Genomic DNA, 17,273 nt, shown 5'->3' on the forward strand with positions numbered 1-17,273 from the left:
AAAGACCACATCTCAGAACTCAGTGTTTTATAGAAGCTCTGAACCAATCATCTTTATGGGTTGTGCAAGGGAGGTGCTTTTATGGAAAAATGAAACTTACAGTTGTATTAATTAGTAAGTGCACTGTATTACATTGCATTACAGAATTGAAAAATAATCCAAAAACAGTTAATTTTACTTTTTTAATTCATAAGTATTTTAATTCTTTATTGACTACTTTTTATTGAAGTTTATTCAAGTTCTAAGTTTACTGTACTTTTTGTCAAAATGGCTACTAAGGCTACATTCTTCCTCCTTTGTGCTAAAGTCTGCAAGCAACAGGACGGGTCATCAGGTCTGTCCACATTTTTGATTTATTACTGCTGTACTGTGCGTCTCAATCTAGTTTTACACTTACAGTACACTTACAGGAAAATGAGTTGTTTCATGGAAACTTGCAAGTCTGCAAATCAACATGCTTTGCATTTTTATGACACTTTTCACACTGAAACAAAGCAGATTTGTAAGGTACCATGATACAGCAACTGGTTTTCCTGTTTGGTAATGTAAGTGCAATACCTTTCCATATCATTTAGAAGTATACTGAATGTTTTCTATAAATGTAAAATCTAAATGTTTGAAAGGACTTTGCTATTGAAACATGTTTTCTGCTTTCGCAATAGTTCAACTTTCTTTCATAAAGGATAACTCAAACTGCATTTTTTTTTTTTTTTTTCACTGCAGGCAACGTGGGTCAATGGTGTTGCATCAGTTGTCCATGATGATGACGACACAGAAATAAATAATTAAAAATAAAGAAATCAAATGTTCACATAAATATATTTCTTAGAAATCTACTATGGTACTGAGTTTGGGAGGAAAAAACCCCCCCTCAAAAACAAAATGTGTTTTGATGTCTGAAATCTCATTATTTAAAGGTTCTCTTGATCTGTATAAAAGGGAGTGCAGCTAGGGTTAACTTTCAGTAAATGGCACATAGAATAAGAAAAATAATTTAGTCACAGTCCTCAAATCTAACAGGACAAGTCATGTTCCAAGCTTATATTTAGTATAACATCAATGGGACTCCTGATCGGTCTAAAAGGCAGAACCAGTAGGGTTATTGTCTGGGAAAGTAGTATTACTGACTCATTTTAATGTATCTGTTATTTTCTGAGGAGTGGTTTATAAGAAATCTGAGTGCAGCTACTGCACTATGTTGCCCTTTCTTTTTGCTATTAGAAGGGGAAAAGACATTACCTACAAAGCTGTAGGCCACAGGCGAACAATTTAACAATTTTCACAGTCAACAAAAAAATCTCAAAAAGCCTGTTTCATCTGTGTAGGCTGTCATTTTAAACTGTTTGTTTTTAGAATTCTTTGTTCTTTGTCATAAGCTTATTAGTCTGTTATTTTTCTGATATTGCAACATTTTGGTTGTTTTTAAACATGTTCTGTAGGCTAAATTCATGTAATTTGACTATTCAGCTAGACAAATCACACTAAAATATGTTTTCCAACAGCAAACTCTTATTTCACTCTTGTAAATGTGGTTGTAACCATCAGTATATATATAGCCTATTTCAAGCATTTTACAGACGTTGTCCCTTCCCTGAACATGCTGCTTTTACTGAAAATGATTTGCCAATGCATCAATAGACTTGTCAAACTTGTATTACATTCCAGTTCTTCTGAAATGAGTCACAAGCATCTGGTATTTGTTCTCAACAGGTAGTGCCAAAAAGCAGTATTTTATAATAAATAAATAAATATGCAAGACTAACCACAAATCTAACCACAATTAACTCAAGAGTTTTGGTCATAGAACTCTTAAATGCAACTCAAAGTAGCAACATCTGTTACTACAAATATCAATAATTCAGATTTATGTGGTTATAAACAGATATCAAGAACTAATGTTGAATTAATGGAGTTCTATTGTTACAACCTATTCCAGTATCTGGGTTAGTTGTACAACTAGTTGGGGTAATCTATAACAGTAAGTGGAAAGAAGAAAAACATTGGGCATTTTGCGTTGCTTCAGTGAACAAATATAAGAACTACATAACATCTTTACTTTTATCTCCTAACCCATTAACATTTCTCCTGCCAAACCTTAAACTGTAACCTCCCAAAATCCTAATTATTCCTGTCCTGCCCTTATCCTTAAAAAAATAAAAAAAACTTTTTTTATATGTTTTTTTTTTCTGGCCCAGTACAAACTAAGTGCCTTATTGTTGTAATCATAGAACCTACATAGAAATATTGCCATACATACAAAATCACTATAGACAGAGCCATGGTGCATTTTGAAACCTTTGATATTCCAATCAGAAAGGGAAATTCACAATTGTACTTTCAATGATGTTACACCAGATGGAGACAAATATTTCTCACAATGGTAGTGCAAATTTTACATTTAATAAACAGTATCAGGTACAAATGCTTATTCACTGAGAAGCAGTATTTATTCATTTAAAGATGCATCAAATGTTGAGTTGGAGAGATGTTTTAAGTGCGAGATGGAGATGATGACCAGCAGATTTCCGCAAACTGTGGTGAGGTCATGAGCAGCATAAAAACGTTCATGGTCACTTTAATTACAGTTTGCTCTGGGACAGGAGTCCAGTAGAAGTGGATAGCAGAGAAGCAAATTCTCAGTGTAAATGTTAGTCTCATTGAAGTCATGGTGTCTGCCAATATTGCCTATTTAAATGTCACACAAATACTGACAAAACTCTGAAGGAAATCAACCACAGTCTGATAGAGTACAAAATATAAAAAGAAAACGATACAGTACATGCCCATTTAATGAAACTACATGGGCATAAATGTTCAGCTCAGCCCATGGCACCATACAAGCTAGAACCACCACTGCCTTCAGAATTGCGAGATGCAACTTTTATTGGTGCAGCTGCATAGACAAGAACTCCAGAATGGGTTGCGCACAAAAAAAAAGAGTGGCAAAACCTGAGGGTTGATTATTCTTTAGACCTGAAAGTCAATTCCATAAAGTCAAACTTCAAGAATGGGCTGCTTTTGACTCGGAAACACTAGATTAAGCACTCAACTTTAAACATTTAGGCTAAGCCTATCAATAACGCAACCAGTCTACATGAAACACTACTAGTTTAAAGGTCAGCTATATTACCTCACAGTCCAAGGTAGGCAATATTTTATTATTTATGTGTTTGAATTGGACTGCAAAATGTGCATGTTAACTATTGTAATTACATTGTAATCCTTTCTAAATGTTAGAGGCCTATTTGTAGGTGCTTCTCTGAAAGGGTACTTCTGGAAAAGGCAGTCAAGAAGTTGATGAGGGTTCTGCAGGCCCATAATCTCTCTTAACTAAAGGAACATTGATATTAATAAAAAATGGCATTATGTGTTGCTTACATTCTTTAAAGGTATAGTAAAATAATGATAGTAAATTAGGTTCATTTTTGGGTGAACTATTTCTTTAAAGCAGTGCTAGAATTGAGCCGGTATGATCCTGTAAACACGCAGGGGCCCCTGTAATCCATGAACAAAATTTGAGAATTATCATGTTAAAATAAGACTATAATACATACATAAATGAAACTTAAAGTGACACTTTTTGGGTCTAATCCAGTGATTTGAACTGAATTAAAGTTCTAAGGACTGAATGTAAAATGTAAAATAGGGTTTTTCACCATTTTAAAATACCTATTTGCAGTTCACTGAAATGGCCCTGTGGTATGACAAACTAATTTTCAAAAGTGCAATTAGCTAAACAGAAAACTTGATAAAACTTGATTATGACAAGAACAGACCAGTGACTATGAATGAACCAGACTCCTTGACCAATCGGCATGAACAACATTACAATCTAACAATACTCGACAAAGTGTGACTGCGACTCGCCTTACCGAACGTGAGATTTGCCGGTTGCAGTCTGGGAGGAGTTGAAAAGAGAGGACACTTTGCTCTTCCCATCATCTGCTGAACCTACACCAGTCACTGAAGATCACGCAATGTTTGCAGACGAAGTGGAAATCAGATAGACAGATGCTTGAATGTTACACAAAATAATCAGAAACATTGTTCATTTGGAAGGTTTATTTGTGGCTCAAGTCCAATAAAAGCCTGTATTATTTTAAAATAAATAAAGGAGTCAGTATTTGTAATCATTTTGAATGTTTTTAATGAATAAACATAATATTACTGTGACAAACATACAGTAATATAACATGATATAAACATGATGTATGGTGTCAATCCTGCCAGATTGGAAAAGAAAGAACATGTAATTACACTTCACTAGTTGTTCACATTCACATTGTAGCCAACACCTAGCTGTAACACTACACCTATCCTTTAACGTCGTGCAGATCTGTGTCAGCTCTCTCTCCCTAGTCTTCCATTACGGTGTGCCAAAATGTGGCTGAAGACTGACCCCACGGCCCACTGGAAAGACTTGAAGGCGATACTGAGTGACATGCTGGAAAAATTCACCAACTACCTGGTCCACAACCTCATAGGCCAGATGAAACAGAGCGACAAGGATGCCACCCATCTGACACAGAAAGTAAATGACCTAAAGCTGCAGTCCACAAAGACCCAAAAGGTGCTAATGCATGCCATGTGCCGCACAGACCAGCTAGAAGCTGAAGCCCAAGAACGATGCAAGGTGTCCAAACAACTTGAACAAGTGTCAACGAGAGAAATCAAATGGCCCCAGGAAGCCCTGACAGCTACCAAGCACAGAGAGCAGCAGGCTAATGCCGCCCAAGAGGACGTGGAAAAGAAAGCACATCGAAGCGCAACTGGGAAAGGCCATGTTTGATTTGAAAAAGATGAACTCTCAAAACAAGGCCTTGGAAGGCCATCTGAAAATGTCCAGAACTGAAATTGAAACCCTGACCCAGAAACTTGACCTCACCAAAGATGAGCTTGACATGGTCAGAGATGAACTGAAACACTCTTACGAGTTAAGGCTACAGTTTAAGATGGACAGGCATCCCATAGCAGCACCCCTGGTCGACAAAGCAGCATCCTACAATCAAAAGCTTCCACATGATGAGAGACACGAGGGCCTGCAGCACAAAACCTCAGCGGCCCTCTTCCAAGAACCCCTCTTCAACAGCAATGATAGGGTAAACATCCCAACAAACCCTGAAGCAGCACGTGGAATGGATTTTAAAGACCTTGACAAGCTGGCAAGGAACATTGGCAAGTTCACACCAAATCCTGCTGAGGGTCACAAGATCCATGTTTACCTGCATGACATAGACTTCCACCTGAATATGAGGCCTCAGATGACTAACAGAGACACATCATACCTATTATGGATAACATCCAGTCATGAGGTACAATGTTTTCTTGACAGACAGTCAAACCACACATAGTCTGACTACCAACGTCTGAGAGAGGCCCTAATTAAAGAATTTTCAGACCCAGAGTCTGGGCAAGAACTGTTTACTGCCCTGAACACCAAACAGGGACTGAAAGAAACCATTTAAGCCTACCACCGTAGACTACGGCAAGACTACTTCCAGTCTTGGAACGAACCTGAGATGGAAGAAGAATTCAACTTCAAAACCATTTTCCTCTGAAACCTGCATCCCATGGCGAAATATCATCTTGGAGTCACAGCCTGTCCTCGCACGATGACAACTCAACAACTGCGTGACTTAGCACACAAGGCTTATGTTAATCAAAGAATGGCCTCGAGAAAGGCCCACAAGGCATTTCAGTCTCAAGCCTTACTTCTCAAAACCAAGGGCTGGCATCAGAAGATATGTAGCATCACAGCAAAGCCAGGTTCTTCAGCATAGAGCGAAGTAAACTACATGGCGTTCAAGAGCATGACCCCCACATTAGTTCCAGACCCATTTGCATGTCCAACCACTGGGAGAAACCATGGAACAAACCATGTCCCTCAAGCAGTCCAAAAGAAAGGATGACATGGGAACACGGATGGGCACTAAAAGGCAACCGATGACAAAAGCCATTGCAACACTGTGCAGACAGACACAGAACCGAGCCTGCTCACGAACACAGAACTAAGCCTGCTCACAAACCAGATGAGTCTCATCTTAGGAACTCAAGATGGCGCCGAGTATGGCTGCTGCGTTGCGAGCTCCGACACAACATAGTAATGTTTTGTTTGTTTTGTTCACAATTCTTATGTTTTTTGTCTTGGATGTTGTCTGCCTTATTGTCTACGACAGACAAACACTTTTGGACATTGGTTCAGCAATCTCACACCGTAAACCGGACTTTCACATTCCTCAATGCCGACCCGCTGTTTACAAACACGCATGCGGAGCCCTTTGTCTGGGCAGCACGGCCGCGGAAACGCAGGAGGAAAAGGGGAAACAGAGCCGGCGTTCTCATCAGAGTAAGATGCCGCGCAAATCGACCCCTGCTACCCACTATTCTTTTGGCAAATGTTCAGTCTCTGGATAACAAGCTCTGCGAGCTGAAAGTGCGGATCTCCTTCCAACGAGATACAAGGGACTGCTGCATTATCTGCCTTACGGAAACTTGGATGTCTGCGGAGATTCCAGACTCAGCCATTGAACCCGCGGGGTTCTCCGTGCACCGAGCGGACAGAGCAAAAGACCTCTCAGGTAAAAGCAGAGGTGGTGGTGTATGTTTTATGATCAGCAAATCCTGGTGTGATCAGAGGAACGTACATTCTATCAAGTCTTTCTGCTCTCCTGATCTGGAATTTCTTATGCTTCTGTGTCGACCATTCTGGCTACCGAGGGAATTCACAGCGGTCATTATCACTGCTGTGTACATCCCCCCACAAGCCGACACAGACCGGGCACTCAAGGAACTGTATGGGATTATAAGTGAGCAGGAAACCGCGCACCCTGAGGCTGCGTTCATTGTGACCGGGGACTTTAATAAAGCCAGTTTCAAATCAGTCGCACCAAAATATCACCAGCACATTAGTTTCAACACACGAGGGGACCGGGTTTTGGACCATTGCTACTCTCCGTTCCGAAACCTTGGATCAATAGCGATGAACAACCGCTCCACTGATGATGCCATTGCAACTACAATACACACTGCTCTCTCCCACCTGGAAAAAAAGGAACACTTATGTGAGAATGCTGTTTGTAGACTACAGCTCAGCATTCAACACCATAGTGCCCTCCAAGCTAGATGAGAAACTCCGGGCTCTGGGCTTAAACAGCTCGCTGTGCAGCTGGATCCTGGACTTCCTGTCAAGCAGATGCCAGGTGGTTAGAATAGGCAGCAACATCTCCTCATCACTGACCCTCAACACTGGAGCCCCACAGGGCTGTGTTCTCAGCCCACTACTGTATTCCTTGTACACACATGACTGTGTGGCAACACATAGCTCCAATGCCATCATTAAGTTTGCTGATGACACGACGGTGGTAGGTCTGACCACTGACAATGATGAAACAGCCTACAGAGAGGGGGTACACACTCTGACACACTGGTGTCAGCAGCACAACCTCTCCCTCAACGTCAGTAAGACAAAGGAGCTTGTGGTGGACTTCAGAAGAAAAGACAGAGAACACAGTCCCATCACCATCAGTGGAGCACCAGTGGAGAGAGTCAGCAGCTTCAAGTTCCTGGGTGTCCACATCACTGAGGAACTCACATGGTCCATCCACACTGAAGTTGTTGTGAAGAAGGCTCATCAGCGCCTCTTCTTCCTGAGATGGCTGAGGAAGTTTGGAATGAACCGCCACATCCTCACACGGTTCTACACCTGCACTGTAGAGAGCATCCTGACTGGCTGCATCTCCGCCTGGTACGGCAATAGCACCGCCCACAACCGCAAAGCACTGCAAAGTGTGGTGCGAACTGCCAGACACATCATCGGAGGTGAGCTTCCCTCCCTCCAGGAAATATATACAAGGCGGTGTGTGAAAAAAGCTCGGAGGATCATCAGAGACTCCAGCCACCCGAGCCATGGGCTGTTCTCACTGCTACCATCAGGCAGGCGGTATCGCAGCATCAGGACCCGCACCAGCCGACTCCATGATAGCTTCTTCCCCCAAGCAATCAGACTTTTGAACTCTTGATCTCCCACGATCAAAATACATCAGCACTGCACTTTATTACCCTTACTCTTATATCTCACACTGGACTGTCATAAATTATATTATTATTATTATATTATGTTCTCTCTTAACAACTGACTATCAACCGACAGCCTGAATGTCAATACAGTACATTACTGTACATTCTATATACACTATATTGCCAAAAGTATTCGCTCATCTGCCTTTAGACACATATGAACTTAAGTGACATCCCATTCTTAATCCATAGGGTTTACTATGACGTCGGCCCACCCTTTGCAGCTATAACAGCTTCAACTGTTCTGGGAAGATTTTCCACAAAGTTTAGGAGTGTGTTTATGGGAATTTTTGACCATTCTTCCAGAAGCGCATTTGTGAGGTCAGACACTGATGTTGGACGAGAAGGCCTGGCTCGCAGTCTTCGCTCTAATTCATCCCAAAGGTGCTCTATTGGGTTGAGGTCAGGACTCTGTGCAGGACAGTCAAGTTCTTCCACACCAAACTCGCTCATCCATGTCTTTATGGACCTTGCTTTGTGCACTGGTGCGCAGTCATGTTGGAACAGGAAGGGGCCATCCCCAAACTGTTCCCACAAAATTGGGAGCATGGAATTGTCCAAAATCTCTTGGTATGCTGAAGCATTCAGAGTTCCTTTCACTGGAACTAAGGGGCCAAGCCCAGCTCCTGAAAAACAACCCCATACCATAATCCCCCCTCCACCAAACTTCACAGTTGGCACAATGCAGTCAGACAAGTACCGTTCTCCTGGCAACCGCCAAACCCAGACTCGTCCATCAGATTGCCAGATGGAGAAGCGTGATTCGTCCCTCCAGAGAACGCATCTCCACTGCTCTAGAGTCCAGTGGCGGCGTGCTTTACACCACTGCATCCGACGCTTTGCATTGCACTTGGTGATGTATGGCTTGGATGCAGCTGCTCGGCCATGGAAACCCATTCCATGAAGCTCTCCACGCACTGTTCTTGAGCTAATCTGAAGGCCATATGAACTTTGGAGGTCTGTAGCGATTGACTCTGCAGAAAGTTGGCGACCTCTGCGCACTATGCGCCTCAGCATCCGCTGACCCCGCTCTGTCATTTTACGTGGCCTACCACTTTGTGGCTGAGTTCCCAATCGCTTCCACTTTGTTATAATACCACTGACAGTTGACTGTGGAATATTTAGTAGCGAGGAAATTTCACGACTGGACTTGTTGCACAGGTGGCATCCTATCACAGTACCACGCTGGAATTCACTGAGCTCCTGAGAGCGGCCCATTCTTTCACAAATGTTTGTAGAAGCAGTCTGCATGCCTAGGTGCTTCATTTTATACACCTGTGGCCATGGAAGTGATTGGAACACCTGAATTCAATTATTTGGATGGGTGAGCGAATACTTTTGGCAATATAGTGTATATATACTTTTTTATATATTTTTATTTTTTATTTTTATTGAATAATGTGTATCTATATAGTGCATATTGTATACTGTACAGTGTATGTTATTATTTGTATACTGTTGAGTGTAATTATGTGTATAACAGATGTTTAAATTGTGTTGTGTTAATTTGATGTTATTGTAAATTGGTATATGTCTCATCACTGTCACGACTACTATGTTGATCGGAACTGCACCCAAGAATTTCACACACCATTGCACTTGTGTATATGGCTGTGTGACAATAAAGTGATTTGATTTGATTTGATTTTGATTTGAGTCACCACCAGAACTGCTGAAGCTACTCACAGCATACTTCAAGCAGAATCCACCCAAGGCTGATCATAAAGACATTTCCTTCCCCTCCTGTCACAACCAAGGAGAGGAATACAGGTGCCAGACACAGCAGTGACCGACACGGCACCGGCTTATGGACCGAAAGCCATTAGCCTCAACCTCAACCACATCCTAATTCAACAGGACAGAAACTCAGTCATACAACAGCTCATGACGAGTTATATACAGACATCAAGAACTGTGTGAAAGACTTCTATGAAGTATGGCTTCATCAGCACCCACAGTCACCTAGAGTATCCAGATTAGCAAGACACAAAGCGCCAATCTTCAAATGGGTCCACCGAAACCAAGTCGACAGAAACAAGCTCCAAGACCAGAAAAGTGGGGAGCTTGAAACAGTCTGACACAAGTTGAAACAGTCTGACACAGTTTACAACAGTCTAACATACAGCTAAAATAGTCCGACATAGTTCGAACTGTTCTTACAACAAAACTTTAACGCACCAAAACACTATAGGGAAATCTCAAACTGTTTTCCTCATAGATTAAGCACCCAACATTACTTTAAGGTACTCAGAAACCCTAGCTACCCTACACTAAGTTCATACGAGGTCACACTAACCACTCAACACTGGTTATGCAACTTACCCACACATTATGAAAGGACACACTCAATAGGCAATATGCTAAAGCTAAACCAATTAGCTAACAAGAAAGTCAAGGGCTTTATATCAGGATTGACTCCTTATGATTTTCGTTCATGAGCCACCATGAATTCATAAAGCATTCAGAAAGCCTCGTGCGAATAAGACATTTATCCATGATATGCCATGATATTGTGGACAAAGAAACCTTCCCAACTAAATTGAAGGAGCTTACCGCATTACGCTACACAATTGAACCATGCGGATCAGTTTCCAAAAGAAGAAGCCTTTATTCTGTCACACATTATACATTTTTGCATATATACAGTGAAATCAATAATAATAATAAATGAATAATTAAATATCTAACATATTGAATAACATTCATAATGCAGTTATTCGTAGTACATTGATTACACATTATCATACAACAAAGACAGCAGAGAAAGAAAAAAGATGGAACATTTTCCAAACACTCGTATCTGGCAAACGCTCCACATCCAGCGCTCTTCCCACTCACTCAGCACATGCGCACACACACAGAGAGAGAGAGAGAGAGCAAGAGAGAGAGAGACTTATCATATGATTAACTGCCTCTGTTGCAGTGATGAACAATAATGCTGAAGCTGTTAGTTTAACTATATTCCTCAGCTGTAGTCTGGTAGTAATCCGCTCTGATCATGGAGTGATGCTGCCATATTTCATTCACGTTCAAGTGTTTTGTTGTCAGAAAGAAAACATGGAAGAAGTCAGATTAATTCTTGTATATATCTTGGGGATCTCTTATATTGACCCCAACAGAGAAAGCATTCTCTCCTCCATCTTGTTGAAATTTTACATCTTCTCTCAACTCGGAAACTTGTATCAGGTAGGCACTCTGAGAGTGTTTGATTACTCCGTCTGTCGCGACTCTCAGCTGTGATTGGCAGTAGTGCTGAAGCTGATAGTTTAACTCTATTTCTCAGCTATAGTGTAGTAGTAATCTGAGCAATGACAGAGTGAGAGACAATTCTGGATGACTTCAAAGAAATTTGCACACTGACTGACAAAGTTTGTCAACGTCAGATCAACTCGCTTATAACACACACAAAGTCTTTTCTCACCACCTGCTGCCTCAAATCTTTAATGTCAGGGACAACTGGAAATACACACATCTGCAATGCTCTTACAAGTTTAGTTTGGAGTGCCATGAACACAAGCAGAGTGATACAAACAGTAAAGCTTCCCAATGCTAGCACTCTTGGTATGCCTCTCATCCAGTCAGATTCAAGGACTGGAACTAACTATTGTATAACTATAAATATATATATATATATATATATATATATATATATATATATATATATATATATATATATATATATATATATATACACACACATTATATACTGGGTCAGAGCATCTCTGAAACACCAAGGCTTGTGGGGTGCTCCCGGTCAGCAGTGGTGAGTACCAACCGACAGTGGTCCGAGGAGGGACAAACCACAAACCGGCAATAGGGTGTTCGAAGCCCAAGGCTCATCGATGTGTGAGGGCAACGAAGTCTATCCCATCTTTTCCGAACTGACAGAAAGTCTACTATGGCACAAGTCACAGAAAAGTTTAATGATGATTATGGGAGGTCACAACACATAGTACATCACACCCTGCTGTGTATGGGGCTTCGTAGCCGCAGAACTTCAGAGAATGATGAAGCCTGTCCACCGTCAAAAGCACCTACAATCGGCACGCAAGCATCGGAACTGGACCTTGGAGCAGAGGAAAAGGTCACCTGCTCTGATGAGTCCCGTTTTCTTTTACATCTATGTTGTAACGCTTTTTGAGGCTGCAATCATTGAATGTTTAAATGAGTGTGGGATTTGACTGTTATGGCCACTACAGCAGATGGAGATGAAGGTTCAGTCTTGGTTAAAGTGATGGAATCCTTCAAAACAAGTGTAGTACCATTATATTTGCAAATTATCTTAATGCACCAACTGCAATAAACGTAATGACATTAAAAATGTAATTAATATAATTGATAATAAATACAATAAATTGAAATGATGAATTCCATGAAATCAATATTCATGGATTCAATAATGATCCGTAAACTTTTCTGTGTCTCCAAAGCTTTTCATACATAAAATGATCTACGTTTTAAAATGCTGTCAATATGTCAATATTGTACGTTTAAGTTTCTATGCAATTGTAAGCAAATGCACTTGTGCTTGAACCACACTTTGCAAAGCCTCTTTTGGCAGCTAATCAATATGAAGCTTGCTAAATTAAGAAAATTAGCTCTGTGTGAATATAATCATTTATTATAGAGAGAATAAGGATGCAACTCACAATGTGGATTTGCCTTGTGTAAGTGTGATGTATTTGTTCCTTTGTGGCTTGCCATAGAAAGTTTGATTGTATAAATGACAATTTATTTATGACTGAAAATCTGTGAAAAAATCAGTTAGTGGGCCAGTGAACCTAAAGAACTTTTAGGTTTTGCATGGAAATAAACCAGGTTTGACTGAGTAATTTAACTGATTTATCCACCAAGAATCTAGCTGTGAAATATGGCTGAAATTATTGAATGGAACTACCTTTTTTTTAGAGAGAGAGAAGTAGCAAAGGTTCAAGCTTATTTTTAAAAGATTAACATGTTTTCAGGTTTACATTTTTCTAGTTGGGTAACTTATATTTGTTTCCCTATGCTTTCTTTGACAGTATAGATCATCTTTTTATCCCGGATGGCCAAAAGTTTATTTTGACTGCTTTGTTTAGCATTAGCTTTTATTTACATATCCACTAACCAAAGGGGCTGTTCAAATAGGTAGAATCCATATGAGGCTTAATAATTTGATTATCACAGATGAGTTATAACTGGGTGAACTGTTGGAGTTACTGCAAGTTTATGAGCTGCTTTTGCCGCTTCTGTGCCTGCCAACAGTTTTGGCATCATGATGTCAACCTATATACATCAAAATATAAGGTTGAGATTAATTAAATGGAAACTACAATTAAAAGCTTAAATAAATACTCCTGGTTCAATACAAGTACAGCTCAATTGACAGCATTTGTTGCATAATACTGATTACCACAAAAGTTAAATTTGAACCTCCTTTTCTTTCAAAAAGCAAAAATTTGTGCTACAGTGAGGCACTTACAATGGAAGTGAAACGGGCCAATCCGTAAATGTTACAATACTCACTGTTATAAAGTATAGCCACTATAGACATAAACAATATGTGTACACATGATTTTAGTGTGATAAAATCACTTACTAACATTTTCTGTGTAAAGTTATAACCAACCTCCTTGCCATGATGACATAACACTGTAAACTTTGTAACCCCCCCCCCCCCCCCCATCTCTACTTTAAAGATCAAGTACTACACAGGATTTAACTAAATAATTAATGAAAGTGCTTTTATAAAATTATTAGCTTTACATTTCTGCCTTTAAACCCTCCAAAAATTGGCCCCATTAACTTCCATTCTAAGTGCCTCACTGTAACTTCAATTCTTAGTTTTTTTAAAGAGGGACAAGTCTAAATTCATTTTTGTGGTAATCCACAAAAACTGTTGATTGAGATTAACTTGTATTGAACCAGGAATATTCATTTAAATAAAACACAGTGTGTTTTTCTAATCAAGTATGATCAATATAGGGTAATCTATACAAAATCTGAATTTAATTTCATATCAAAAATTTCATTTCACAAAAAGTCAAGGTTATACATGCTGTTGTGTAGATTCTTCCGAACACAAACACATGACTAACATCTGAGTAATTTCTTGAAATAAAGTCTTAAGTTTTTCTTTAACATTGTTTGTCTTGCTTTGTTTTAGAAAAAGATAAGAGATCATGTAAAGGATCATGACTTCCAGTGCAATGCAGGTTTCTAATGTATTGATATGGTTATAAAATCTCATATTTTGCAACAACAACATTTTTCAAATTGATTTTGGATGCATGAACAAGCTTAATAAGCTAAAATTAAAATAATTTATCTTAAGTACAGAATGTAAATCTTTTTTGTGTAACCTGAAATTATTGTATTTAAGTGACTGACATATTCATTCTAATATCAAGGTGTTTAAGTCATTGAATCAACAGATATAAGTGGATATGAGAATCTTAAAGGCATTCTGAAAACGAGGATAGAAAAAACCATAAATCAAAGGGTTACAAGTTGAGTTAAAATATGCAAACCAAACTAAAGCCTCAAAGACATCACCTGGAGTCACAAAATTGAGGAAAGGGTCAACTGCAGTGACAATAAAATAAGGCAGCCAGCAGAACAAAAATACACCCATAACAAGGGCCAGAGTTTTAGCTGCTTTTCTCTCTCTGTGTGTAGAGCTTGTAGCCCCCACAGTCATTCTGTCTGAGATCACTTTTGCATGTTTTCTTGCAACATGAAAGATCTTGATATACAAAGAGCTCATAATTGTTCCAGGAAGAAAGAATGTGAGAAGTGGACAAATAATACCCCACTGTTTGTTAAAAAACAGAACGCAGTTTCCCACACAAGAAACCTGCACTATAAGCATCTCTAGACCAACTGCATTTACCCCTAAAAACACAACCGAAAAGCTGTATGCAAATGAAAATAGCCATGTAATGGTAATAAATACAGTCACAGTGCAGTTTGTGATCCTCATTTTGTATCTTAAAGGGTCACAGATGGCCCAGTACCTGTCAATAGATATTAAACTAAGATGCAGTATGGAAGAGATACAGAAAGTCATGTCCAAACTAGAATGTACTTTACAAACAACATCTCCCAAAAACCAGCACCCTTCAACAGATCGCACCATGCTGTAAGGCATGACCAAAGAGCCCAGTAGACAGTCGCTGGAGGCCAGAGAGCGAACGATCAGATGAGTTGGAGACTGCAGCTGTTTGAAGTGCGAGATGGAGATGATGACCAGCAGATTCCCAAAAACTGTGGTGAGGATCATGAGGAGCATGACAGTGTACATTGTCAATTTAATTACAGTAAGACGATGCGCTTTGGGACAAGAATCTGGCTGAAGTGGATAGCAGAGAATAATATTTTTTGCATAAATATCCGTCTCATTAGAAGTCATCACGTCTAGCCAAGAAGCTGAGAGGATGTATTTTGTAATTGTAAAAAGCCAGACAATTGAGAACCAACTAATATAAACAGAATAGTTTCATAAATTATAGTTTGACAAAAGAAAGGAGAACAGATAAATAGTCTAATTTAACTCTATAAATGGATCAATGCATCTCAGTCTTGTCAATATATACTCTCAGATTCAAGGTATCCCCTTTACGCCTGTAAATGTAACCCATGGTAACACAAACATTTAGATCTCAGGAGATTAGAATGAGAAAAAAATCGACTTCTACTTTGTATCCTGAATTGAAGACTAATGGACCACTTGGAGGTGACCTGAGATTTAAACTGGCTCAATCAAAAGATCATTGACCAAATGCAAAATGTGTTACTTACTGATTGACACAAAACTTCCAGCTGAAAAGACCAGCATGCATTTCCATGCTAGCCTAGACTGGTTTGTACTGGTGAGTGCCGGTTTGGTGCTTGCCTAGCTGCTAGAAGGGCATCACCTTACCTTGTGAAGCTGGTCAAACTGAATGGCCTTTTTGTGAAGCTGGTTGAAAAAAGAAATCTTGCTAGTCTTGCTGGTTAAAGGTGCTGTAAGTTATTTTTTTTAATGAAATAACACACAGAAAACATCCCGATTACCTTTCAGACATCACTGTAAGAGGTGCCATGAAATATCACACCTATCTCTGTGACAGCGCTAGGCTCTGTGAACAGCGGTCAGATACTTTGTTTAGCCAATCAGAATATTTTGAAACATTTTCTGCCTGTCCATCATTCTGCGCATTCACAGGGCAACCCATATATGGGCAAAATGAAGATGAGAACAACTTGTTGACATGTGAGAATGCTATTTTGCTACCGTTGCTTTTGACAACTAGCATCCTAGTACCTGTAGAAGGTCAGTGTAACTGTATGGGTTTGCTGACATCAAATTGCATCAAATTTATTTTTCTTACCTGTGATATTTAGATGCTCTCCTGCTCCATCTCTTATTATGACGGTCTCCAAATGTGTCTTTGTGTGTGAGATTGTCTTTGGAAAAAGGGTACAAGTCTAATTCAATGGCTAAGTCTCGTGGAAGTTTTAGAACGGCAAACATCGCTTACAGCACCTTCAAACTAGGTAGAGGCCTTGTGCGGAAACAAGCACATAATGTTTTCCTTCATAATTTTTCAATGTGTTGGGGGGTAACCAACAAAAATTAGTGACACTACAAACGTCTTGGTTACTAATGTAACCTCTGTTCCCTGATGGAGGGAACGAGATGTTGTGTCGATGTAGTGACAATAGGGGTTCGCTCTTGAGAGCCCCAGTCACCTTTGCTTTATTCAGAAAAGGCCAATGAAAATTGGCAAGTGGAATTTGAGATAAAAGTAGATGGCATGCACCACTCATTCAGATTTGTGCTGAGGAGCCGAGAGAAAGTGCCGTCATGTCAGCAGTCGGTTCAGCGCTGCGGCAGGAGGGACACAACATCTTGTTCCCTCCATCAGGGAACAGAGGTTACATCAGTAACCAAGACGTTCCCTGTCTGTCACTCACTCGATGTTGTGTCGATGTAGTGACACTAGGGGTTCCTATACGAAATGCTGCAGGCGCTGAACCGTGTCATGAGGTACGGCGGAGCGGACATGGGCAAGCTGCTGCGTGCCTCACAGCGAGCACTCGACCACGTCGTGACCTTCCAGCGAGTTAGGTAAGGTGTCTCCCTGGTCCCATTAAGGGTGGGAGAAGGCACTTACCCGAGGAGGCTACAGGCGGTGGACTTTCCTGATTTTTGTATTAAGCAATTTCCCACCAAG

At 40.1% G+C, this 17,273-nt stretch overlaps 1 protein-coding gene across 1 annotated transcript; it reads right to left on the reverse strand.

Annotated features, from left to right (window-relative positions):
* Positions 1-14,482: 14,482 nt before the first annotated feature.
* On the reverse strand, positions 14,483-15,466 carry LOC127409716 (trace amine-associated receptor 4-like). Its single transcript, XM_051644468.1, has one exon. The coding sequence runs from the start codon at positions 15,464-15,466 to the stop codon at positions 14,483-14,485; it is 984 nt and encodes a 327-aa protein (XP_051500428.1).
* Positions 15,467-17,273: the final 1,807 nt, after the last annotated feature.

This window comes from Myxocyprinus asiaticus, chromosome 19, assembly GCF_019703515.2.
Source record: "Myxocyprinus asiaticus isolate MX2 ecotype Aquarium Trade chromosome 19, UBuf_Myxa_2, whole genome shotgun sequence".
NCBI lineage: Eukaryota > Metazoa > Chordata > Actinopteri > Cypriniformes > Catostomidae > Myxocyprinus > Myxocyprinus asiaticus.